The sequence below is a fragment of the Podarcis erhardii genome (assembly GCF_964252035.2).
Source record: "Podarcis erhardii genome assembly, chromosome: 5".
Taxonomy (NCBI): domain Eukaryota; kingdom Metazoa; phylum Chordata; class Lepidosauria; order Squamata; family Lacertidae; genus Podarcis; species Podarcis erhardii.
Window position 1 is genome coordinate 49,547,048 of NC_138509.1, and position 26,266 is coordinate 49,573,313.

General features: G+C 40.3%; 1 protein-coding gene across 1 annotated transcript; it reads right to left on the reverse strand.

Moving 5' to 3' along the window:
* Positions 1-1,173: 1,173 nt before the first annotated feature.
* On the reverse strand, positions 1,174-24,729 carry LOC309342769 (inactive pancreatic lipase-related protein 1-like; the record flags this gene model as incomplete). Its single annotated transcript, XM_081863596.1, has 13 exons — positions 1,174-1,329; positions 2,971-3,138; positions 10,690-10,801; positions 11,530-11,659; positions 13,287-13,405; positions 16,465-16,584; positions 16,673-16,792; positions 17,268-17,376; positions 18,537-18,671; positions 19,525-19,650; positions 20,174-20,328; positions 21,931-21,979; positions 24,724-24,729. The coding sequence occupies 13 exons, from the start codon at positions 24,727-24,729 to the stop codon at positions 1,266-1,268; spliced, it is 1,413 nt and encodes a 470-aa protein (XP_081719722.1). The 3' UTR covers positions 1,174-1,265.
* Positions 24,730-26,266: the final 1,537 nt, after the last annotated feature.

A 26,266-nucleotide genomic window follows, 5' to 3' on the forward strand; every position in this document is an offset into this window, starting at 1 on the left:
CAATCCAGTCCTTCCCCAATCCTTAGCTTGGGTGGAGGGAGAGTCCTGCATGCGAAGGGGAGATGGACAGCAAGAGACTGTTTTATGCCATTGATTTGGTGCCATCTGCAGCTTTGATTGACATACTCTTTCATTCAAGCCATTTATAAAGATATTGAGCAATGCGCTACCCAAGACCAAACCCCAAGGCACCCTCCTTGCTACTTCTCTCCAGGTTGACAAGTTGCTGTTGATGAATGCCCTTTAGGTACAGTCCATTAACCTGCTTGTCCATTTCCACTGCATTTCCTTCAATGGGATGTGTATTTGGATGCAAGTAAAAGGTAAAGGTAAAGGGACCCCTGACCATTAGGTCCAGTCGTGGCCGACTCTGGGGTTGCGGCGCTCATCTCACTTTATTGGCCGAGGGAGCTGGTGTACAGCTTCCGGGTCATGTGGCCAGCATGACTAAGCTGCTTCTGGCAAACCAGAGCAGCACACGGAAACGCCATTTACCTTCCCGTTGGTTTATTTACTTGCACTTTGAGGTGCTTTTGAACTGCTAGGTTGGCAGGAGCAGGGACCGAGCAATGGGAGCTCACCCCGTCGCGGGGATTCGAACCGCCGACCTTCTGATCAGCAAGTCCTAGGCTCTGTGTTTAAGTTAAGCTTAACCGGTGCTTTTCTTCTGGGTGTACTCAAGGGTACGCAGTACTGGCACCTTGATTTTCTAGAAGAAAAGCACTGGTTAAAAGTGTGTCAATTACTGTAACAACTTCATGGTGAGTACTGAAATCCCTTTTCCTTGAAGAAAAGCACTGAGCTTAACTATATTCTGTAGCATGCTGGATTAAAGGCCGGTAACCAGTGCATATACAGTTTCTCAACCTGCAAAGGATGCTCTATTTATATTGATAGGGATAACACACATATATTTGCATTTTATGCAAAGGGATCTGTGCCATCCATTACAATTAACTTGGCACTTCATATATTCAAGAGCGCATGAGGCTGGAATGTGCCTCCTCTAGGCAAACATTCCCCTGCAGTTTTGCTGCTGTGGACTATTGCAGATTAGTATGCCTATGTTTGGGTCTTTTAAATGGAAAAGGCAACATTTTCTTTTTTATAAATTAGTCATCTCTTTCACATTCTAGTACAGAAAAATTATCACATAAAATAATACAAAAGCAGTTAACAGCCAAATGTCCTAGAAAGTGGACTGCGGAGGATTATGACTTTTTATTAAGATTTGCATAAAAGCTTTTGCTATTTTTTCTTGTTATTCAGCACGGTGTAAGTGTTTGCAGAACATCTTCTCTCACTGTGTCACTACCACAGAAATTGTATCTGAGGATTAAAAAACACATATATATTCATTAGTTTAAAAGTGTTAATGTTTCATTTTTATTGCAAGTCCATTTTAGTAGGATGATTTAATTTTGCATCATACACTCCCTGAAAATGTAATAAATATAGAGTGTGCATTTATTTAATTTTGTATCAGCATTTGTTATAATTGTGTTGATTTTATCTTCATCTATTGAATATCTCTAATGCTAGAAAAATGCTGTTTATTTAAAGAACATTCTAAAGGGTTACTTAAAGAATCTTTGGGAGGTTGGGATTTAAGGCCCAGGCTTTTTGCAAAAGGAATATTATACATCACCACATTGTATCCCTGTCCAGGGCCTTCTTATGTCACTGGGACCAATACTAAAGTACTTATTTCCTGCAAAGAACTACCCATGTTCATTCATTCTTATACTTTGATCATATTTGCAACGTCCATGCAAACATCTTACAAAATTCCCAGCAGTGCACTAAGGCAGGTGTTAGGAACCATTGGCCTTCCAGAGGTTGCTGAACCACGACTCTCATCATTAATAGTCATTAGCTGCTGGGGCTGATGGGAACTGTAGTTCAACAACATCTGGAGAACCAAAAATTTCCCACATCTGCACTAAGGGAAGGTTTTAGGGGCATACACAGCAGAAATAATTGGAAGGTTCCCAAACACAGTAGGGCTGCCTGATTGCACTTTAAACTAAGTGACACCTTACAATCTAACCAAGGGAGGCCCATAAGACCACAAAGTCCAGAGGGAAGGGCCATAAGGCAATTCACTTCAGTGGCTAACATTGCCTAACTGAATGAATAATGATAACTGAAAAACCTACATTTAAATGTCCATTCCTAAAGATACTTATCTGGGAGCAACCTTTGCTAAACTTAATGGAGCTTATTTCTGAGTAGACATGCAGGGGGTGGTCCTAAAGATTCTTACTTGAGAATATATTTATGTGTCACATGGTTGCTGTTCATATAATTTATTGTTATAAAATTAAATTAATTAATTTTAATTGACACATTGGACACACGGGGGTTTCTGTGTAAGAATGTATAAATCTGCCCTGCACAACTATCAGTTTTAAATGCAACACCCTAACAATAGCTAAATCAAAACCACAAGAGTCAAATTATGTTCAACATACACACTCTTTCCAATACTATTTTTAAACATGTACCCAACCAATGCCAAGGCTAAGAGAGATGTGAGACCATGACTGGCCCAAGGTCACCCAGTGAGCTTCATGGCTGAGTGGGGATTTGAACCATGGTTTCTCAGGTAGGTCCTAATCCGATGCTAAGCACTACACCACTGGTTGTGTAGAATGAATGGCTAGTCTGTGGCCTTCCAGACATTGCTGGACTCCAAATCCCATCATCCTTGACCATTTACTACGCAGGTCAGGATTGCTGGGAACTGCAGTCCAGGAACAATGGAAAGACCACAGGTTTAGTCACCCCTAAATTTGTCTTTAAAGTATTCAAAATATACTAAAAACAGGCTACTGATTAGCATCTTTCTCCTCAAAACTCTCCTGCAACAGTGTTGGACCTCTGGTCTGTTTTGAAGATAATTGTATATCTTTAATCAATATTTATGGGTTGGTGCTTTTTTGTATAAAACAGCAAATGGATACATACACTGTCCCATCTTCTCCATCCTGTACTGTAATCTTTGCTGCTCCCAGTTTGGGCAAAGTTGGGTTTATGATATTGTTGTTCCACAGAAATTTAACCTTAGTAACTGATCCAACATTAAGTTGTACATCAATTAGGTGGGTATAAGTTTCATCAGGTTGGAGTTTCCCCCTTGGAGAGAAAAAATATGATACATATACACAAAGAGGTTCTTTTTAAAAAACACTTATACATACATATGTCCATCTTCTCCATCTTGCACCTGAATCTTTGAGGCTCCCAATTTGGGAAAGGTTGGGTTTATGATATCATTGTTCCAAAGGAATTTAACTTTAGCTACTGCTCCAATATTGACGTCTATGTCGGTGAAGTTGGTATGTATAGTGCCAGGCTTCAACATTCCCCTTGAAAAATAAAAACAGGTAAGTGATTTCCTTCACTATTGACTGATCATGCTGTGTCAGGTTAATTGACACAAGAGGATGTGTTGGCCATTGGTCCAGCCACTGTGGTTTCTAGGATGTTGTGTTCACAAGTGCATCATGTACTATTCAGTACCTAACATTGTAAGATTTGATTGTAACATAATCAGATTTGAACATCTCATTGGTATTGTCACATTTGAAGATACCAACGCATTGATCTAGCTTCTTTTCCATCAGCTCCTGAGAATTTCACTTGCAATGCAGAAAGGGTAAATTCAGACAACCACTAACTGAGAAGAAGGAATGCAAGAGTTTACTGCAAGAGTGGGCTGCAGCTCTTGCCCACATGGTAACCCTAGGGTTCCCATGCTCCGTCGACTGTTTGGAAAAATTGGGATTACTCAAATAGGATGATGAAGCTGGGTTTAGTGATTATGGACAACCACCTCTTAAACTAGCACAGTAAGGTGAAAAATAGGGAACAAGGCATACAAGATGCAAAAGATGCAAGGATTACTATTGCAATATGTACACAAGAATAGAATTCAACTTCAAACTTTCCAAAAATATGGAGAAATGTAATAAGATAACAAGTAGCCAGCAAGAATGCGGAGAACCAAAAATCATCTGACCAGCAACAATACCAAGACTCAGATGCATTTCAATACACTAGAGGTCTTGCTCAGCAATTATCGTTGTTGTTGTAATAAAATTTTATTTATTTATATGCCACCCTTCACCAGAAGATCACAGAGCAGTTTACCATATAAAAACCACAAAAATTTCCACAATAACTAACAAAAACAATACCTCACCCACCCCAGATTAAAAGGCCATAGACTCTGAAATGCCTCATAAATTGGAAACTGCTTTATACAAAGTCAGACAGTCCATTTGGGTCAATATATACAACTCTCAATGTTGAATGTTACTTGAGGTGAATCATTTGACTGGTCTTTATAGATATTGTGAGCTGACCTGTAAGGTATACAAGTCTGACTAGACCTGACTTTACCAGACTAAGGTAAAAACCCTAGTCTGATGAAAAGTTATTGACAGGAAAGTATCTTATCCATAGATTTTTGTGTGGTAAGTCTGGAGATCTATAGGTTGATATGTATTGCTCTGAGGTGCATTCCAATGCCCCACATTGATTCTAGGCAGGTTTATTTCAAGAGGAGGCAACACTACCACATCTACACATGGTTAAAATCACCACAGCCAACTAGCACCTTTAAAGTGTGTAAATTAGGGACTTCCGGGTTGGCGCCTCCGGCAATGGCGGAGTTCCTCCGATTTTTGCTCCGTGGAATTTGCTCCGTGGAAATCAGGGTCTGACCACCACGGCGAAGGCGGAGACCCACTAAAATCACAGGCAGGAGAAGCTTGTGAATGTGGGATTCGGCTGGCACCCTTTGCGCCTCCCCTGCTCATGGGGAAACCCAGTTTTGGGGATCCGGAGTGATGTGGGGTGAGTGGCGCGGTGCTTCGAATTGATTGCTTTTTTCACGGAGTGAAGCCGCATTGCTGTTGCCGGAGAGCGCTGACTTTTTCCTGTGGACAATTTGACTTCAAACAACTACCCGTGAGTAGAACGGAAAATTGGATTTACAAACATCTTAATTTGGTACCAAAACGGGAAGGTCTCAAACAGGAAGTCTGCCTTCCCCTTTTGTAAATAGATTGAAGCAAAGAAGCTGCAAGCTAAGGTCTTGGAAAGTCTTATGTAAAGGATTAAACTTCCATCGATTGAAATCATTAAACCCCCCTTGGAAGCAGGAGAAGAGGGGGGAAATTTTGGATTGTGTAGCCTGCAGGAGAGAGTGATAAAAATTAAATTACCACTGCTCTGAACCTGGAAACGGGCTGCCAGTAGATTGACGTTTTGGGAGAGTTCATTGACAGTGAAGAGAACGTATGTTGACAGTTAGTTAAATAAGAGAAATGTATTGTTTCCATTGTCCTCTTCTGCGTTTAAAAAGGAGGGAAAGTAACTGAAAATTGAAACTAACTTTACTTTTTGAACTGTGCTTAAAAGGATTGATACAAGTGGAGACTGTTTCCCTCTAGAGGGAGCTTTTGAAACTGTTACAAGAGTGGAGCTGGGGAATCTCCAGCTGCATGATAAGAACTGTGAGAATCAGGGATTGACCTTGGACCATTTAAGAATGTCGACAGGAGAAGTCTTAGTGACTGCATTATGTAAGATAAGCTACTCGTTGGACAAGAAGACGGATGCTTTGACTACTAAAATTGATAACTTGGGACAAAAAGTGATTAATTTGGGACAAAAAGTGAGCACCAATACAGAAATTATTCAGGATTTGGTACAGGAATTTACTTTAGCAGGAGAAATTGTGGAAAAGGAGGAGAAAGTTGTTGTTGTTGAACCTAAAGTAATACAAGTGGGAGCCTCAGCCTTACAGAGGCAAATTGAGGACTACAAGTTGAGGCCTTTTATGATTGAAACTGGAAAAGGTCAGATTTTGAGGATCGGAGCCCGGCCTGGACTGGAAAAGGAAAGTTGGAAAGATCCCTCCATGCAGGGATTAACTGACTTTTGGAACATGGACTTGGGTCAGGAGGAGATTGGAGTTCTGTGGGCCTTTGGATTTGGAGGAATCTTGAAACATGCCCTGAAATACTTTATGGATCTTAGCTTTAACTATGGAAATTTGGCTGACCTGTCGAGAAGGAATAAAAGCATCGTTAGGTCGGAGTTTCCCCGAGATCTGCTCTTTAGCATCAAAGAATATGAAGAAGACCAGCAGAAGGGACGTGGAAAAGAGTTAAGAGCCTCGGACATAAGATCTCCAGGTTGATGGACTGTATGGAGTTGACGGAAGTGACTGGCAGAGTCCGAGACCGAGGAGAGGAGATGGTGGAAGAAGATTGGAAAATTTAAAGTTTATATATAGAAATATTGTAAAATTAATGAGTGATAGAAAAATGTTGAAATAAAATTTTATGGCCTTAGTGGAAATGTTTTAAGGAGTTAAGCTTAAATAAGTATACTAGTTTTAATGGAAAATGAGATTAAAAATATGTTAAGACATTTATATGACAGAAAATAGAGAAAGAGGGAAAGGAATTGCTGAGACAACTAATAGAAGTAGAATACAAAAAGGGAGGTGAGAGGTCGATGAAACAAGGGAATGAAAGATAGAATATGGAAAAGGTATGATGTATGCTTTTAAATTGTTTTTGTATTGTTTTGTTTTGTTTATTGTGTTTAGTTTAATGTGTTAAGGTTGTGTTTTGTATAGTTTATATATTGTATTGTATTGTTTTTTCTCTTTTTTGTTCTTTTTTGTTCTTTTGTCTTCTTTCTTCTTTTTCTTTTTTGTAAGTTTTAAAAGTAATAAATATTATTTAAAAAAAAAATAAAGTGTGTAAATTATACAAGATGGAGAGAGGAGAAGGGGATCAGGGGGGCAGACCCTCCCCTGACCAGCTTTTGAAGATTGGAATGGAACAGTAAACACAAAGGCTCTTTGGAAAAACCAAAGATCCTAAAAACTGTGACAGCTTTATCCATGTAGATTTCAAAAGGTCCCTCAACTCTATGCATCCATGGAAGACATGACATGGGCAGCATATATAGTTGGATAAGCATAGGCTCATTTAAGAAAGTCTACAGTCCTTCATGTGATTTGGAGCAGATTATTATACAGTATTGCCTGGGGAGGTGCGGAACCTGCCAAAGGAATGCTATAATCCCAGTAGATAATGTATTGTCTAGACCACGATGGAGAAGAATGAGGGCCAAATGCATGAAAGGGATACAAAAAATGTGCACCATATATATGTGGGTTTGTTTACTACTGTGTGCCAGAGTTTCTTTCCCCTCCACCATTCTTATATTGCATGACAGACAGGTGATATTTGGCTTTGATTAAAATGATTTATTGTCGAAATCATTTAAAATGTCCCTGCTATTAAATCTACTTTTCAGCACTAAAACACGTTGCTGCTGGCTAAACTAAATAAATAGCAGGCTGGAAAGTGACATTTTTGAATAGCTATAATGTACCAGGGCTTTTAGCTCAGACAGTCACAGCAAACAAAAAGCGGAAGCTTAAAATCACATTTCGGAAAATACCAGAGGGGCGTTTTCTCCCTCTTAACGCAGATGACATTTGAAAATAGAGTGACTAACGTGATAAAGTGTGGGTGGTATGTGTTCTAAATAATTTATGAGACCAGGACAGTATTCGACAAACAAAATTCTACAGCATTGGAAACTTTGGAACTCCTGCCTATTGACATCAATTAGGCACCGTTGTTGTATTCCTTTCAGCACCTGTGTAAAACATTTTCACTTGGATAAGCCTATCCAGACACATAAATGTTGGTGTGCTCTAATTTCTTTTTTAGTTTACTGCTGATTTTAATTGTTTTTAAAATGTTTCTAATTACTTGTCTTTAACTGTTTATATAGATAATTGTAATATTTCTTGTAAATTGCTTAGAAACAAGATTCAGTCAAGCAGTATATACATTTTGTTAATGAAATTAAAATGCCCAGAAAAATCCATGTCAATAAGCGTGATATCACAAAATTAGATATCACTTTAAATTAGAACCCTGACCCATTTCTAGTTTTGTTGCTAGGAATTTCTTTCTGTCTTTTCAACCATTTATATATCGCTTAGCATCATCATCTTTAAGAGCTGTGCAGTATGGTTAACATGATGCAATAAAGATAAAACGACTTAAAACTAACCATGGAATGAGAAAGCTGACTGAAAATGCCCGCTGAAATAAAATTTTAAAAGGGCCTCATTTGATTCTGGAATTTCAACTGGGAGGGGATCTTTCTGATATCAGTTGGGAGGGAGCCATGGTTCAGTTTTTGCATACAAAATTGTTGGTAGGTTCTCAGGGTCGGCCCTATCATTAGGAGGAGTGAAGCAATGGCCTCAGGGTGGCAGATGCTGCTCTCCCCCCTCCCCCTGTCTGTAGGGGGTAATATATTGCCTCCTCCTGGGCGCCTTATAAAAACGAGCTGTGAGAAAATAAAACAGGAGTCAATTAAGGATGGGCTTTTGGTTGAGGAGGGGAAACAGAAGAGTTGTGTGAAAGTTGAAGGGAGAGACCTAACAAAGAAGGGAATGAAGCTGGCAGTGAAGAAAACAGAAAGGCAAACTCTGATAAACTGAAATATCAAAGAGAGAAACTACCACCTACAGGGCAATGGTTAACTGACATTATTGATCAGTTTCTGCTAGAAATAGTGAGGCAAGTGCCTCAGGTGGCAGACACTGGAGGACTGGCTGTTCCTCCTGAAACCCTGGGTCATTCTCCTCCGTTGGAAGACAGAACTGGGTCTTCCACATGGCTTCTTCCAAATCCATTAAACTAGGCCGCTGCCCTTGGATACTGTGGGGGATGGCTGTCCCATTGCCAGAGCTGAGGTAAATTTCAACTGCCACACCAGTTGGCTTATGGACATGGGGAGGGTTCTTGTCATTTGCATCAGGGGCAAAATGTATTGGGCTGGCCCTATCATTGAAGATCTTTTTCAAGAAATTTGAGTTGCCAACTAACCAGCACTGGTTTGAGGCTAGGCAATGGAGGGCCATTGTCAGGGTTGGGTCACTGTTGGCTGTTGCCAAGTCAAGTCAAGTTTTATTGCGGCAAAAGCCAGCGATACAGAACACCACAAGATCAAACAAAAGGAAATCAACAACAGCATCAAGAGGAAAAAAAAATTACACAAGGGAACTTCACAGTGTGCCATTCAACAAAAGAGATTTACGCTTCCTTGCCAAGCAACCAACTGTGGCAGGGAGCTGGGTCATTTATTCCGCCCTTTCCTCAGTCACCTGAGGAACTGTATTTAAGTTTTATACTGATTATAAATAATTCCAAGTCAGGCACTCACAGGGAAACGTGCAACTTTGACCATGATGTTAAACTGGGGGCAGAAAAGTGTAAAAGAGGGCAGGGTTCCTGCAACTTTACAGCTGAGCTGAAGAGGGAATTTCAGCAGGTGTAGCCTGCATGACTTCTACACAACTATTAAAAGAAGGTGCATAAGCCCCATGCTCTTATGGACCCACACATCTTAAACAAAAACTGCAAATGTACTGTGAAAACCACCACAACAGGGTGACTGGGCAGCAAAATGGCCGAAAAGAGTTACTGTAATTCAAACTGATGTGGATTAGGATAAGAAACACCCTGATTTGATATACAGTGGTACCTCGGGTTACATACGCTTCAGGTTACATACGCTTCAGGATGCAGAATCCGCTAACCCAGAAATAGTGCTTCAGGTTAAGAACTTTGCTTCAGGATGAGAACAGAAAGCGTGCTCCGGCAGCGCAGCAGCAGCAGGAGCCCCCATTAGCTAAAGTGGTGCTTCAGGTTAAGAACAGTTTCAGGTTAAGTACGGACCTCTGGAACGAATTAAGTACTTAACCCGAGGTACCACTGTATATGATCCCTAAAGTGTCAGTAATTAGTAAATTTTGTAACCTTTAGTGTGCAATCCGAATTCCTGGCACAAAGGTTGGAGGGCTGGTTTAGGCTTATCAGCTACTATACCTTGACTGAGTTAGGATCCAGGGGATCCTTGGCTAACCCAGCTCTGTCCCTTTCTGCCCCCACAAATGTCTTCTTTCAGGGGCTTTTGCTTGCATCTGCCTGCCCACATTTTGGCAGGTATACAGTGGCGTAGCGTGGGGGGTGCAGGGGGGGCCGGCCGCACCGGGCGCAACATTTGGGGTTAGGGCAAATCCACGGGTTAGGGGGCGCAAATCCACGAGTTAGGGGGCGCAAATTACTTGCCTTGCCCCGGGTGCTGACAACCCACGCTACGCCACTGCAGGTATAATAGGGCTTTTCATACTGGAAGGGTGCACCTCACTCTGGTAGAGCCTGGCAGAGCTGAGTAGAGCTGAGCAGAGCACATTTGAGAAGCAAACTGGGTTTTTGCTGCTCTGTTATTTGTGTTTATTTTTTCATTTGTATCTGTATTTTTTGTTAACTACCTTAGAGGCTTTATTGTAGAAAGGTGGGTCATAAATTCAATAAACAAGTAGGCTAACCAAACAGAAAAGAGCTCTTGAGGTTAATGTAGAAAACTCCAGTGGCTAGAAAATTGTTAGAAGATGAAATAGAATGTATTGTAATGCAATATGAATCTGTTGTTTAGCTTTATTTGCATTTCTGTTCACCCCATATGAAAAGAAAAAAAAATCAAATCATCTTACAAGTAGAAAAAGAGAAACAGAAAAGCAAATGCCAAGTCACATATTTTAAAATCTAATTTTCTACCCACCGTACTTACTTGAAAATCTGATATTGCTTTGTGTTCCCTCCACTTCCATATAGGGCAATATTTATGTATCCACGGACACTGCTTCTTCCAGACAGAGTGACTGATATTTTGTACCTCCAACCTGAACAACACAAATAGCAAGATTTTGATTTTCATCAGGCAAGTTCCTATGATTCTTGACATTTAACTCTTCTTCGTCTTAATTTTGTGTGTTGATATCAGATATTTCTTTTATGTGAAGGATTCAGACCAGAGGAACTTTAGCCATCATTTGCAAAACCAAATGTATTATGCAATATCCTCTTTTACTTCAAGTTGTGGAATTAATTGAATACTTCTCTAGGCAAAGAGTATGCCTCCAGGCTATAGGTCCTGGCTAGGGCAACTGCTTTGCATGCAGAAGGTCCCAGTTTCAATCCCTGGAATCTCAGCTGGGAACAGCTGGAAAAAACTCTTGACTGAATCCCTGGAGAGCTGCTGACTGTGTAGACAATACTGAGCTAGATAGACCACTGTGAATCAGAACACAGGTGCTCTGAATTATGGCACATTTGGTGTACATCTGTTTCTGATCTCTGTGCACAAAAGCTTGCTTTGTGCGTGGCTCTTGCATGCTGAAACACCACACCTGTCTAGGCACATTTTAGCAGTATCTGAAGTGTTGTCCTGGCTTTTGGGAAAGATGCTGCCTGTTATTTAGGATATTTTTTGCTCCACATACAAGATGGAAATCCAGACCAATAGAGCAAACTGTAATCTTTGTAACAAACTATTGTTTCATACAGTTCTCTGAGCTGCCAATATAGGATGAAGGTCAGCCTTCAGAGTTTACTCCAAAAGTGAACTTACGGGCAAAATCCTTGGCATCTCCAGTGTTCAGATAAAGCTTTGTAAATGAAGAGGTGAATCTGCCTTTAGATTCAATTGCATAGTGACCCATTTTAGGGCATCCACCATTTGGACATGGGAAGCAGCCATCCTAGTGAAAACAGGAAAACTCATTTTATTCATATTGCAACAATTATTTCTCTCACTTGTTGCACTGTTGGGAAGCCATACCTAATAACTGTTCAACACCTTTTTCATTGTCCTGCCCTGGACAACTGACTTCTTGTTGTGGCTCAAAGATCAACTTGGAGGTCACGTGCTGGGGTACTGCCAGGTACTTTAAGGGCCCAAGACACAGACCTATGACACAAATTTGCATATGCTACTTTTTATGTCCAGATTCCCTTTGGCAAATTATGCTCTGCACTATGGAGTGTGCCAAGTTGTCCTGTAGGTGAAGTGGTGCTTTTTAAAAGGTTTTGCAAAGGCAGGACACCCAGGGCTGGTGCAAAAGTCCTCCTGGCCCACTCACTAATGCCACACCTGACCCATGCCATATTCTCAAGACATTTCAGAAGCAAATTAGTACATAGAAGAGAATTAAGGCAGCCTGCTGTCCTTAAACCTATTATAAAAGTCAAAACGCAGTATCATTATAGAGCCTTTGTTAACTAAGCCTTGATCCTACAATGCACCTAATCTGCAAGCACTAATTGTGTGTGTCCCTTGAAGTTGTTCTCAGTGGTCTATATTATAAGAATGTTTGCATGGTTGATAACCATTTAAGTTTAAGATGACAGAAGTTACATTGTACATGTCTTTCCCTTTGCCGTGGGAAAATAGCACCCTAGAGTTTATTTTAGCACTTTTACATTTGAAGAAGTTGACAGTTCCTGTTCAGAAAACAATGACAATAGTAATATGAATCTAGATTCAGGTAGGTAGCCATGTTGGTCTGATGCAGTCGAAATAAATAAATAAATAAATAAAAATTAAAAATTGTCCAGTAGCACCTTGGAGACCAACTAGGTAGTTCTGGGTATAAGCTTTCGTGTGCATGCACTCTGAAGAAGTGTGCATGCACACAAAAGCTTATACCCAAAACTACTACTATTTATTTCAATAGTAACATGAAGTTAATGTTAATCAGTCTTCAATTCTCACTGTGACTGCCTTGCATCATTCTGCTACTAGTCCAGTAACCTATTCCCAAGATTCCAATTATTCTTTTATGGACCTTGACCTGTTGTACTGGTACAACTGCCTCAGAGTGAATTGGTTCCCATGGCTTGGCATTACATGGTTGAGTCTCCACTTCATGTGCTTCCTCCTCCTCTCATTCATTGTGCTTAATTGGTTACTTTCTCATTTGTGACAAACTACAGCTTACAGTTGCATCCCAGCTGGCAAACAGTGGTTCGCACTTGCCCTCCAAACCAGGAATGGAACTCATGATTTGCAACTGGTTTGCAGTCCCAGCATGGAGGGTAGTTGAAAACCAGTTTTCTTATTTGGATATACTGATAATTGCAAACAATGATTTGAAGCAAATTAAATGGCATATGAGAGGGAAGAAGGAGGATGAGGAAGACTACGTGAGCACAGGTCTTGTTCCCGTTCTCCTAAGGCATGGTTTGGCATTACAAATGACCAGTCTTTTTCTTCACACATAACCTAGTGTCAAGGGATCTTAGCAAACTGGAAAACTGCATTCTACTGCATGTGCATGATGAAGCAATAACATGAGGTGTTGCTCCTGAGATACACAAATAACATACCGTTTCAAATAAGTTGTATGCTGCGCAGGGGTAACCCAAAAATCCATCTGGGAAGACAATGCTATCTGAATAATACTTGTAGCTTCGCAAGTGGTTGCAGGCCACAAAGTCACGGGTTCCTGTGCAAAAGAAACTGCTGTTATGTGCTATAGTTTACTTTTTGATTCTTCTTTGTATCATGTGCTTTGACCAAGGCTATATGCACAGCTTCTGCTTTTATCCCCCTTTCTGGATTTAACTACATTCTCTCTAACTGTTCACAACCACATTTCAAGCAATGGTAGATTCCAAAATACCCCCTTGTAAGATTACAAATACATCAGCATTGGTGGGATAAGGGAAGGCAAAAGATTGGTTACACTGGGTTACTTTAGCTCATGTTTGTTTTGCTGCAAAACAGCAACAGTTAGTTGCCTCTAAGGTTTGTTCTCAGCTTGTTGCTTGTGGTTCGTTTGGGGAAGATAAACCACGAGCCTAAGTTCAGACATAATACTAAGCCCAACCATGGCTCAGGTTCCAGTAGCATGAAAACTACTGCAAAGCATCCATAGTTTTCAAAAACTGCACTAGCACACTTCTTCATTCATACTTAGCCATGGTTTGGCTTAGCATTATGTTTAAATCTTAAATCTGAGATTTGACTTCTAGTAGTATCCCAGGTTTCATATCCTGTATGTAAATAGACAATACCTGTTGCTAATATAATCCTTGATTCTTGATTCTTTTTTAACTTTGATAGTCAGTGTTTGTAACAAAATTGGTATTGAACAGTTCTTCAGTCTTTGACACTCATAGGAAAAGCCACTGAAAAGTATTCTAACCCTGCAATTGGTCCCTGTATCTTTCTGAGTGGCCTGTGCTTCATTAATAGTGCACAAACAGCATTGGGTACTATGACCAAAATTAATGTTGAGGGGTGAAATCTCATTTTTAACATTCAAAATTCCCCTTGAGTGATGTGTGAAATCGGAAGCATGGAAAACTGATCTGCTTCATCCCTAGCTCATTGTATCTGTTAGTAGAATCCCTTGTTCCTTTTCAATTCTATTTTGAATAGAAAAAGACGTGATAGAATTTGATTATTTTCACTGCCAAAAGCAATAATCACAAATGCAGCAACATACCCAAATATCAAGGTCATTCCTCATATGCTAACACCATTGTCTAGCACTGCTGCCAAGAAACTAAGTAAGAGAGATTAATTATGTTCTGTCCTCAATCTTCAAATCATTGGAATAGTTTAAGCGGTATTTACTTCTTTCATAGGCAGCTTTTCTCAACTGAATTAATTCCTGTTTGTTTCTATTCTGTATGCTAATTAGGGAAAATATTGGATGCAACAGAACTATAATTAAGTAGGTGTCTTTTTTATATCTGCCATCATATTGACAGTTTTTATGCCTGTTGAATCAGTGTAATGGAACAAGTTTTTCATAAATGAATCAGATAGGAGGTTTGGGGACATATAAGGATGACAAGGTTTGGGATATTTTACTAAGGAAGATTCATTAACACTTGCTATGCTTCTATAATGCAATCTTGATTTGTGGGGTTGACAAGAAAACACACTGTTTTTATTGCTGTATGTCATGATTTCTAGCCCTGGACTATATTTCATTTTCTTAAATTATCAAAGATTGAAAATTAATAGTAAATTCAAAAAATTCAGAAATAACCACACATGTACTTATATACATATTTGCTAATTATCAAAATAAGTACATAACACAAAATATGTACACAAATTATCTTCCTATCTACTATATATTTTGGAAAGTTGCTTATCTGTTCAGTATGGGTTGTATCCAATGCTAGTCAGAATTGATCAACTGAGATTAATAGAAATGACTAACGTAGGTTCATTCATTATAATAGGTCTGCTCTGAGTAAAAATCAGGTTGTGTATACATTACCATTAATTCTGGCTTCAGTGTACTCCCATAGAACATGTTTCCTGCATCAAGAGTTCATTGAAAAGTCTCCTTTCCTCTCCTTCTGCCTGCCCACCAAATCTGCTCCAAAGGGTCCCCTTAAACCTCAGGATCAGATTTCTAGGGGGCACAGTGGGCTGAGGGGTCCACCATACAAGTCAAAGTCTGATGCATGAGCATAACAGCAGTGTTGGAAACAACCCATTCATCTATACAGATTTAAGCATACTAAAGTCCTATTAATTTCAGCAGAAGAGATTTGAGTATATACTTTATTCTCTCATGGAAGCCAGTGGGATTTAAAAGGCTAAATGAATCTACTGTTGTAAGTATTTTGGTGGCATAACATAAAAAACTAAAGAAGGTATTGAACTGTAACCTCCAGCAGTCTTTGGTGCCAAACCTTCTGTAGCACCAGTGCTCTGGACCTTAGTCAGCCAATCAGATAGAGGGCACCCCTATAGGCTGCAGTGCTGGTCTTAGTGCTGTCAGTTGACCCTTCAGCAGTGTGTCAAAACATTTTTCGAAGAGGGCTAGATTTGATGAAGTGAAGGGCCGTGGGGGCCAACCAAAGGGCTGACCAAAGTTGTTGACCTTTTTTAGGATTGAAGTTGTTGAGCTTCTTTAACGGTTGGAGTTGTTGAGCTTCTTTTAGGATTGAAGTTGTTGAGGGTTTTTTTTGTTTTTATGCCAGGAAATAAACTGCCATAGGGGCTGGATTAAACCTACCGACAGGCTGGATTAGGCCCCCAAAACAGACATTGGACATGCCTGCCCTACAGCCTAAAGCTGGTCAACTCACCATGCAAAGCAACCATAAGATCATAAGAAGAGCCCTGTAGGATTAGGCCAAAGGCAGCATCCTGTTCTCATGGAGGCCAACCAGATGCCAGTGGGAAGCCTGCAAGCAGCACCTGGGTGCAATATTGCTCTCCCCACTTGTAATTCCCAGCAACTGGTATTCCTCTGACAATGGATGTATAGCACAGCCACCATGGCTAGTAACCATTGATAGCTTTATCCTCCATGAATTCTCTTTTAAAGACATCTTGCAGTTGCAATCAAGAGAAAACAGATATTATAAAGCTCTTCCTTATAGGCTGGTCTAGCAGTCATCACCTTATTGAAGTAACTGTGCAATCCCTCCCCTGTCTCTATCTTTAATCCAGCCTTTGGACTCCAGTCTATTCATGACCACACATCCCACCTCTGTCCCTCTGTCCCTCTTTCCCTGATCTGATACATACCTTCCCAGATTCCATCAATGTCAACTATTTGTGAAATAGGATTCTTCTTACATCCCGGCATATATTCTCCTCCATTTGGATAAAAATCAAGGTGTCCTATAGCTTGACTTATACCAAACCCTGGAAAGTTCATAGCAGATAAGTATATGTTAAAACTGAAAGATTGCATGCATATTATTGCACATGTTGTATACTGCAGTCAACTTACCCATGTATGGAATGGTTGGGGCTGAATCAGTATGAATAATGTCAACAAAATCAGCGTGACTTTTATCCAGTCTGACCTCAGTTGGCGTGCCTTGAAAATAGGGTTGAGCAGGATCCAGTCCTATAAACATTTAAATGTTTGTTTCAAGAGATGAAAATTTACGGAATATGTTGAACCACAGTTAACTGAAGTAACAACTAACAACATATTATTGGAAATGGGAGCGGAGCTGGGAAAATTCTGATTCCCATCGGAACAACTTTGCATTCAATTATTTGCCAGGAAATCCCCTCAGACAAATTATCTGAACCTGTGCAGGATTGTAAAACACCTGTGGCTGCACTCATCCTGAAATATGCCCTATTCTTGTATCTCTAAGGAAGTGTTATATTGCTGGGCTTTCAAATGCCATTCTACAGTAGACTAGGCTACACCCAACAGCAACACATGCCAAAGTACATTCACACTTTCCCAATCATTAAACACTTTCCCCCCAATATAATGAGCTACTATAATTACATAAGTACAACATGGCAGATAAGATTCAAAGTCCATATTGATTGTCTTGATACCAATTTGCATTGCACCAACCTACCAGTTATTCTTCCAATTCCTGGTACTCTTCTTCCCATCTCACCACCTGCATGTGCCCCAAGGCTGTGGCCAATGAAATGAACCATGGATGGAGAGTATCCATACTTTGACTAAAAAAAGAGCAATTGTAAAGAAAACAGCATAGACACTGGTAGATGTGTCAAAACAAAACAAATTCCTTCCAGTAGCACCTTAAAGACCAACTAAGTCAGTTCTTGGTATGAGCTTTCGTGTGCATGCACACTTCTTCTGGTAGATGTGTGTTATGGTTCATTCAATTTGTAACTCAATCTACACGCACCTTTATCCTTACAAGCTGAATTCAGGTTGGAGCCACTCCAAGTGTGAAAGAGAAAGGAGGAGGGAGGGAGACTGATTTTACGGGTGCTGAAGGTGCTGAAGTACATTGCAAAACTACAGAGTTGAAGAAAGACATAGCATATATTTGGATTTCATATCTTTTAAATAAGATGCCAGCTAGGTTAGATCAACTTTCCTCCATATGGTGCCCTCCAGCTGTTTTTGATCACAACTCTCATCAATCCTAGCCAGTACATTGACTGGGGATGATAGGAGTTGTAGTCCAAAACAGCAGGACACCACAACATTGGTGAAGGCAGCATCGGCTCTTAACTGGTGCTTGTTTCTTAGCACAAATAATATATATTGAGATGGTCTGTAGCTCAGTGGATATAATACCTTTTGGATTTTGACACAGGCGTTCTGAAGTCTGTTCTTAGCTGTGGACTTCTGCTTGGTGGCATTGGGAAAGTTACTATTGTTATTTTATTTCATTTCTAAACTATTTGTATGTTATCTATGTACTTATTTCATATTAAGCGTTCTATTTTTGTCTGACTGCTTTGCATATTGCTGCATTAAATTTGAATCAAGTGCATAATTAATATATGGCTTTGCAAATCTTGCCCTAGTGCTGGCGGTAGTCAAGAGTGCATATTTAAAACTGAATACTAGAATTATACTTCCTTGCTAAAATTTCAATATTGGCTTAGCTACAAGTGACAACCTTTTCCTCTCCCCAACAAAACATCTTCCCAGAATATGGTAACTGAATTTTGACACTAAACTCACTCTGTCCACCAGATATGATATAATAAATTGTTTCTTGTATAAAATAATGCTTGAAAAAGTATTTGGGTGGGGGTTTTTTGCCCAGGTTTGATTAAATGATTTAATCTTTCTTGTCATGGATGCCTTCCAGTAGCTGTAGGATTCATAACTATGGCATAGTGAATGGAACTGCTCTTACCTGAAGGACATTTATAAAGTAGGCCACTTCAGCTCCCACCACACGGATATTGTTCGATGCTTGGGTGTATGGACACCTGGAGCCACTACTCCAGTCTATGCAGATGCAGTTCACATCTTCCACTTGAAACATCCTCTGATGCAAACAGAGTAAAAACAAACTTGAGGGACAGCATCCTGGCTCCACAGATCCTGAATGTTCTCTTTGTGCTAAAGCACCACTTATCCATTATTCACAGAATTGTGCTACTGTAGCCACCTTGGCTGGCAGCTGCCTTAAGCCATTTTACCTTTGTCATGTTTCATCATTCATTTCCTTGTGTTATCTATTTTCACTATACTAGCAAAGTTTGGAGGCAGGTGCTACTCCTAGGTAGCCACGGTGGCACCACACACATACACACACACATGTTCAGAGGTATTAGCATACTTGTAGAAACCCCAAGATTTCCAGCAATGCAAGAAATGCAACATAAAACCCTGATTTTCAAACCCTCCAAGTCCAATGATCACTGAATGATGAGTGTTGAGGAGGTGGAAACTGGAGAAGGGAGGGGAAATGGAACAGAGTATCCTAGAAAATGGCTGACTGGAACCCTGAAGAAGAGCACTTCACACTGCAGCATTTCTAGGCCCCACTGTTTTGCAAGTGAGTCAAGTAAGAGGAAAATCACTTCATATTTTAAGTATCAGAGCCTCAGAAGCATTTGAGTGTGACAGATCTGGCTTCATTTTAGGGTACTAGATTACATGATCTTCAAGTCCCTCCAAGAAAATACTTTAGTTAATCCTGACAAATGAAAATCTGAACTCACAATTAAGTGCAAGCTCATAATTCTTATGGTTGTTGTTGTTGTTGTTGTTGTTGTTGTTGTTGTTTCCCTGTGGCAAATTGGTAACAGGCAAAGAGCTATGATAATTGTGAGGGCGATGTGTCTGGATATGAATGCATTTCAGAGCTATTTCATGAACGTAACATTGTACTGTACCTTGCACATGTCTGACAGCCAGTTTTCTTCACCTTGATCTACAAATCCATGGGTAATGAAGCGAGTTATCTTGCTGGCATTAAAGTTTGAATAATCAATCGTTTCTGGATTAATTGCAGTGATTTCCTGTGAAAGGTGTGAAAGAATATAAACTTTAACTGCTTCTCCCAACCCACCTAAAACTGAGTGAAAGTACCAAACACCATCCATAATGATTGAGATGTGTTTTAATTCACCCACACTGTCTGTGAATTTCTGTATGTTTCACAGAGGTGTTTCTCTGAGGCCACCTCCAGATGACCTGCTTTTTGAGCACTCATCCTGATTTGTTTGCAGTGAGATTAGATGGTGTTGGCCATTTAACAGGCATTCATTAAGATCTGAATGTAGGGATGTTAGACAACATTGTTCAACACTTTCCAGTTCATTTTTTTGCCACTTTCCTTATTGCAAAAAAATCTGATACTTTGGGAGAAGTGGGTCTGCAGGGCAAGACCTCCCAGTCAACTATAATTGTGCCACCTGAATTTGCCCATATGTGATTGAATCCTACCTGAAAATAGCAAGCCTGGAAGTGTCCTTAGAGTATTATCCCCTTTTATTCTGTGTATGGGGAAATCTTGAAATTTTACATGGTTGTGGGCCTTACTTGGAAGTTATTAGGGTTCTGCTTTGTGTAGAGAAGGAAGCGAGTGTTTATTCTTGTTGGGGACCAAGGTAACTTTGTGATTGGTCGTTGTACAGTTCCAGACCATGGTATATCATCTGAAAAGCAGCCCAGTCGGTCATAGCATACTTCTTTTCCTGTTATATGGGGAGCAAATAACCAAAGTGTGAGTGACCAAAGAATTCAGTCTGTCCTTTTTTGATGTTCAGGCAAGCTCATGTGAAATAAGACAGTTATTTAAGACTGCTTCCAGCAATTGTCTTATGTTCAGAAACACTCCAGAAACTCGAGAAAGCTTTAAAAACATTTTTTGATGCACCACAAACACCTGCAATAGGGGCAGGGGAATAGTGGCACAATATAATGCAGAAGGACTTGTACGTGTTAACGGAGCAATTGGTTTGTGAATAAAATGTTTAGATAGGTTCATCTTTCCATTTTGGTTTCTTTCTGTTTTCATTTTTTCAATCTTAAATTTCAATCTTTAAAATTAAAATTCATCAGATTTTAGCATAAATTTCTCCAAAAATACACACTTTTATGTAATTTGGCCAACGCAAACATTTTTGTAAAGCCATTTTCCTTAATATACTGCACTATGATGTGTTAAAGGAACGCAGCCATTGTCGGACTATGCCCTCCCCACATCAGCAAGGTGGTGGTCCAAAAGATTGTGATCAACCATGTCGAAGGCTGCTGACAAGTCTAAAAGAATCAGCAGTCCCGACCTGCCTCAGTCCAGTTGTCTACGGAGATCATCTGTTAGGGTGACCAAAGCCGTCTTGGTCCCATAACCAGGGCAAAAGTTGGAGTGGAATGGGTCCAAAGCCGATGTTTCCTCCAGAAACCTACCAAGCTGTTCAGCAACCGCTCTCTCAATTACATTACCCAGGTATGAAAGATTCAAAACTGGGTGGTAATTGGATAGATCTAAAGGATCTAACGATGTTTTCTTTAAGAGCAGACACACCACTGCTTCCTTCAGCTCCCCTGGGAATTTCCCTGTGCCAAGGGACAAGTTGATGATCTCACCCAGGGGGACCTGCACCTTGTCTGGGCACACTCTAATCAGCCAAGACAGGCACAGGTCGAGGAGGCAAGTGGTGGGCCTTCCAGCTCGGAGGAATCTGTTCACATCGGCAGGGAGTATCCGGTCGAAATGGTCCAATACTGGACCCAAGGACTGTCGAGGGGCCTCCAGTTCTATTACAGTATCCAAATTGGCAGGGAGGTCACGGCGGAGCAGCAGGACCTCACAGCTATGGGCCACTGGGGACGTTAAAGACCTAATTATTCTGAAAAGTTGTGCCGGGCGAGAGCTAGCGGATGCAATGGAAGCTGAGAAGTAAGACTTCTTAACAGCTTTCACAGCCATCTCATAGGCTTTCAGTTTGCGTATTGTTTCAGAAAATCCAGATTAGGGAGGTTCACCTTTAAATGTGAACTAAATCAAATTTCTCTCCCGTTCCTAATAATACATAATTAGGATCTAAATCCCAACACTAACTTGCACCTTAATTTCCCTCTCACCATCTCTCTATCTGCAGAAAGGAAGAACTTAGTCTCTCTTACTACAGTATTACTTCAATTTGGCATCCTTCAGCAGACTTACTGGGATGTGTATCACACTGCTCAGCTCCCTTTCCCTGACACACTGTATCTCAGAGGCACATTGCTGCAAACCAACATTAGTTTGGGGATCATGCAATGCCACATTAAAAGTAACAATTGGATCTCACCTGCTGTTGCATCGAGCAGTAAAAGTGCCAAGCTCCAAAAGGCAAACATCTGAAATGGATTTTTAAAAGAGTAAAAAGATAGGGCCAAAGAAGGCATCAAACAGTATTAATTTTGTCAGAGTCTCAATGGCACATTGAAGACAAATATATGCACATAGATATTGAGAAGACTGATATCAGTGATAATTACAGAATGGAAAAGGGTTACAGTGACAATTAATAATGCAAACAACCTGGTATTGCACTTAGTCTTCAAGTACAGACCAACAGGCCCTTTGTCTGTTTTTGCTGCTGCAGACTAGCACAGCTACCCCATGGAAATTGTTGATTTTGTTCCCACTGTTACAATAGCCTTAGCATACAGTGAAAATGCATCAGTTGCAGCGCTGACTTGATGAGATAAGATGTGACTTACCGCACTGTCTTTGGATGAATCCCTCCAGCCAAGTCTTCACTACCTACACATGGTCTTTTTATAAAGTGTCATATCCTTGGGGGCTATTATTGAAAGCAAAAAAGTGTACGAAGATAGAAACTGACGTGTATTTCTGATTAAGGTTATCATAAATACACAAAGCACGGCAAGCATATCACAGATAAAATGGGCTGAGTGACCAGGCAACATTACTGAATTACATATAAATATAAGAGCAAAGATCCTGGTTTGCTAGGGAAAGTGATATTGTCCACTCACCTGGGGCTCGGGGGGGGGGTTGTTTGCTGCACGGTGTGGCTGAAGGTGGTCCAGGGAGGCCAACAGGTGGGTTGGCCTGACCCTCTAGGCCAATTGGGGCAGGGTCATGCTGGCCGCAATATGCCCACCCCTGGCATATTTAAGAGAGCAGCTTCTATTTTTGTGTGTGATTTTCTTAAAGGGAATTAAGTTCCTTTCATTGCACTCCCATGGTCAAAATATCAAGAATGTAAGTGGCAATCAGCAGGACTGCCTATGGGAAGGAGTATTCAAGGTGTCATATATTATGGGGGGAAATCAAGCCTTCACACTCCTGATTAAAGGCCTCATTAAAACTACAGTTACAGATAGGTAGCCGTGTTGGTCTGCCATGGTCAAAACAAAATAAAAAAATTCCTTCCAGTAGCACCTTAAAGACCAACTGAGTTAGTTCTAGGTATGAGCTTTCGTGTGCATGCACACTTCTTCAGATACACTGAAACAGAAGTCACCGGACCTTTCTATATAGTGAGAAGGTGGGGAGGGGTATTACTCAGAAGGGTGGTGGGAATGGGTGATTGGCAGATAGCTGCGATGAGCCTGTTGACGACTCTTAACGACTGCAATAGGTCTAACAGGAAAAAGCAAGGGGTGAGAAGGTGAAAAATGGCTTTGTCATGTATAATGAGATAAGAATCCAATGTCTTTGTTCAAACCAGGTCTCTCCATAGTTTTAAGTTTGGTGATAAGTTGCAATTCAGCAGCTTCTCTTTCCAGTCTATTTCTGAAATTCCTTTGTAATAGAACAGCTACTTTGAGATCTTGTATAGAATGTCCTGGGAGATTGAAGTGTTCTCCTACTGGTTTCTCTGTCTTGTGGTTCCTGATGTCGGATTTATGTCCGTTTATTCTTTGGCGTAAGGTTTGGCTTGTTTGTCCAATATAGAGAGCTGAAGGACACTGTTGGCATTTGATGGCATACACAATGTTAGACGATGAGCAATTAAATAGTCCCGAGATGGTATGTGTGATGTTGTTGGGGCCAGTAATGGTGTTGTCCGGGTGTATGTGGCAGCAAAGTTGGCATCTGGGTTTATTGCAGGCTCTGGTGCCAGTGTCCGTGTTAAGTCTGGTTATAGTATTATTGTGGGTTAGGAGTTGTTTAAGATTGGGGGGCTGTCTGTAGGCAATGAAAGGTCTTCCTCCCAGAGCCCCAACAACATCACACATACCATCTCGGGACTATTTAATTGCTCATCGTCTAACATTGTGTATGCCATCAAATGCCAACAGTGTCCTTCAGCTCTCTATATTGGACAAACAGGCCAAACCTTACGCCAAAGAATAAACGGACATAAATCCGACATCAGGAACCACAAGACAGAGAAACCAGTAGGAGAACACTTCAATCTCCCAGGACATTCTATACAAGATCTCAAAGTAGCTGTTCTATTACAAAGGAATTTCAGAAATAGACTGGAAAGAGAAGCTGCTGAATTGCAACTTATCACCAAACTTAAAACTATGGAGAGACCTGGTTTGAACAAAGACATTGGATTCTTATCTCATTATACATGACAAAGCCATTTTTCACCTTCTCACCCCTTGCTTTTTCCTGTTAGACCTATTGCAGTCGTTAAGAGTCGTCAACAGGCTCATCGCAGCTATCTGCCAATCACCCATTCCCACCACCCTTCTGAGTAATACCCCTCCCCACCTTCTCACTATATAGAAAGGTCCGGTGACTTCTGTTTCAGTGTATCTGAAGAAGTGTGCATGCACACGAAAGCTCATACCTAGAACTAACTCAGTTGGTCTTTAAGGTGCTACTGGAAGGAATTTTTTTATTTTGTTTTGACTCATTAAAACTGTATATAAAGACAAGGCAATGGCATTGGAGAAGACCACAGTCAGAATCTCTTCTCAACTGATCAATGTGATGTTCTGATTGTAAAGTGAGCTAACAGCATTTTTATAGTGATCACAAATTTATCGCAACCCAGTTAATAAGAAAGCACAAGAAACTAGCTTTATAGGAAAAACACAGAAGAAGCACCATTACTGAAGTCAAAACTTCCAGCATTCCATACTTCTTCATTCTTTCATGTTCTCTCTCTCACCTTCATGCCAACTCTATACATTCTGCTTCCACAATGTGTAAGGAAGAAAGCAGAAAGTAACCTTTTAAAAACGTGGATTGCATGTTTTGCTGCAACTCCCTTAATAGGTGCTGAAATATTCTACTGGAAAAAATACTTGACTGTTCTTCACAGCTTTCACTTCTGAAGCTTCTAAAACTTGGAGGGGTCAGTTTTCAGCCTGTGCTTGCAAACCATCAGTCTCACATCCTACCATAGTAATAGGGGACCTGCATTCATCTGAAAAAAAACCTAACATGTACAGGATTTCTGAAGTATTTAAAGAGGACTTTCCCAGTTGCTTTATTTTAGAATTAAGGAAGAAGAAAGTTTTTTTAAAAAAAATAACTGAAGCTGCAATTCTCTATACACTTACCTGGGAGTAATAATAGAACTTACATCCTGAGTAGCCATGTGTTGGATTGTGCTGTAAGAATACACTCCTATTGCATGTTTATCTAGACATCAGTTCTATTAAGTTCAACTGAGTAAACATGGATAAGATCAGGCAAAATTGTGATTTGATGACAGCAAATTAATATCCTGTACAGAGGCACTACACAATAAACATGTATTCTCACACCCCACTGATATGCTTGGGATAAGGTGGTACATATACCCTTCCTCTTTTTCAGGGGATTCCATTTCACCTGTGGTCTTATAGCCAGAAGCAGTATTCCTAGAATTGCATTTTATTGCAGGCTTTGGTAGCTCCAGTCACTAGATGTGTGAAGGAATAAAAGGACACCACCTGTGCACACAAATATGAAGCTGCCAAATTATATAAGAAAAGTTCCATTAAAACCAGCCGGCTGTTTTTGATTTGGATTCAGGGACTTATTCCACCTGTTGCTTAGCAAGTATGGAAGGACCTTCACCTTATTTTCTCAAAATATACTTTTGTTCTTGCTAAGATTATTGCAAATATTTTAAGACTGCTTTTCTGGTCAAACGTCCATCAAAAACAACTTATGGTTCAAAACAATGACACATAAAAAGAACACAAATCTGAAAACCACAACTCAGCAACATTTTGTTTGTTTGTTTTTTTTTGTGTGTGTGTGTATAAAAACATAATTCAACCAGACTGCCACCTAATTAATACACATAATACCTGGAAAGCCAACTGAAAAACAGAAGTCTTCAGCATCTTCCAAAAACACTCCCACCTGGATGGCTTTAAAAAAGGATTGGACAAATTCATGGAGGATAATGGCTCTGTCTTCAAGGAACAGAAAGAACCGTATGTTCATAAATGTTGCTACAGCTTGTTTTGTTTTGTTTTTCCTGATGAGGAGCAAATCAAAATCTGTAAAGGTAATAGGGGACTTTGCATTTTGACAGACTGAGCTCACCCTCTGAAGCCCCCCATGATTTTTAGCATTGATTATTTGTAGCATATGCTCTGCCCACAGTGCTCTGCCCCATGACTTACACAATGATACAATGTGATGGGGGCTAAATGGTTTGGAACAACTGCAAGTCATTGATCGCTGGGCTTTTGTATGTGTTGAAGAGACAAAAC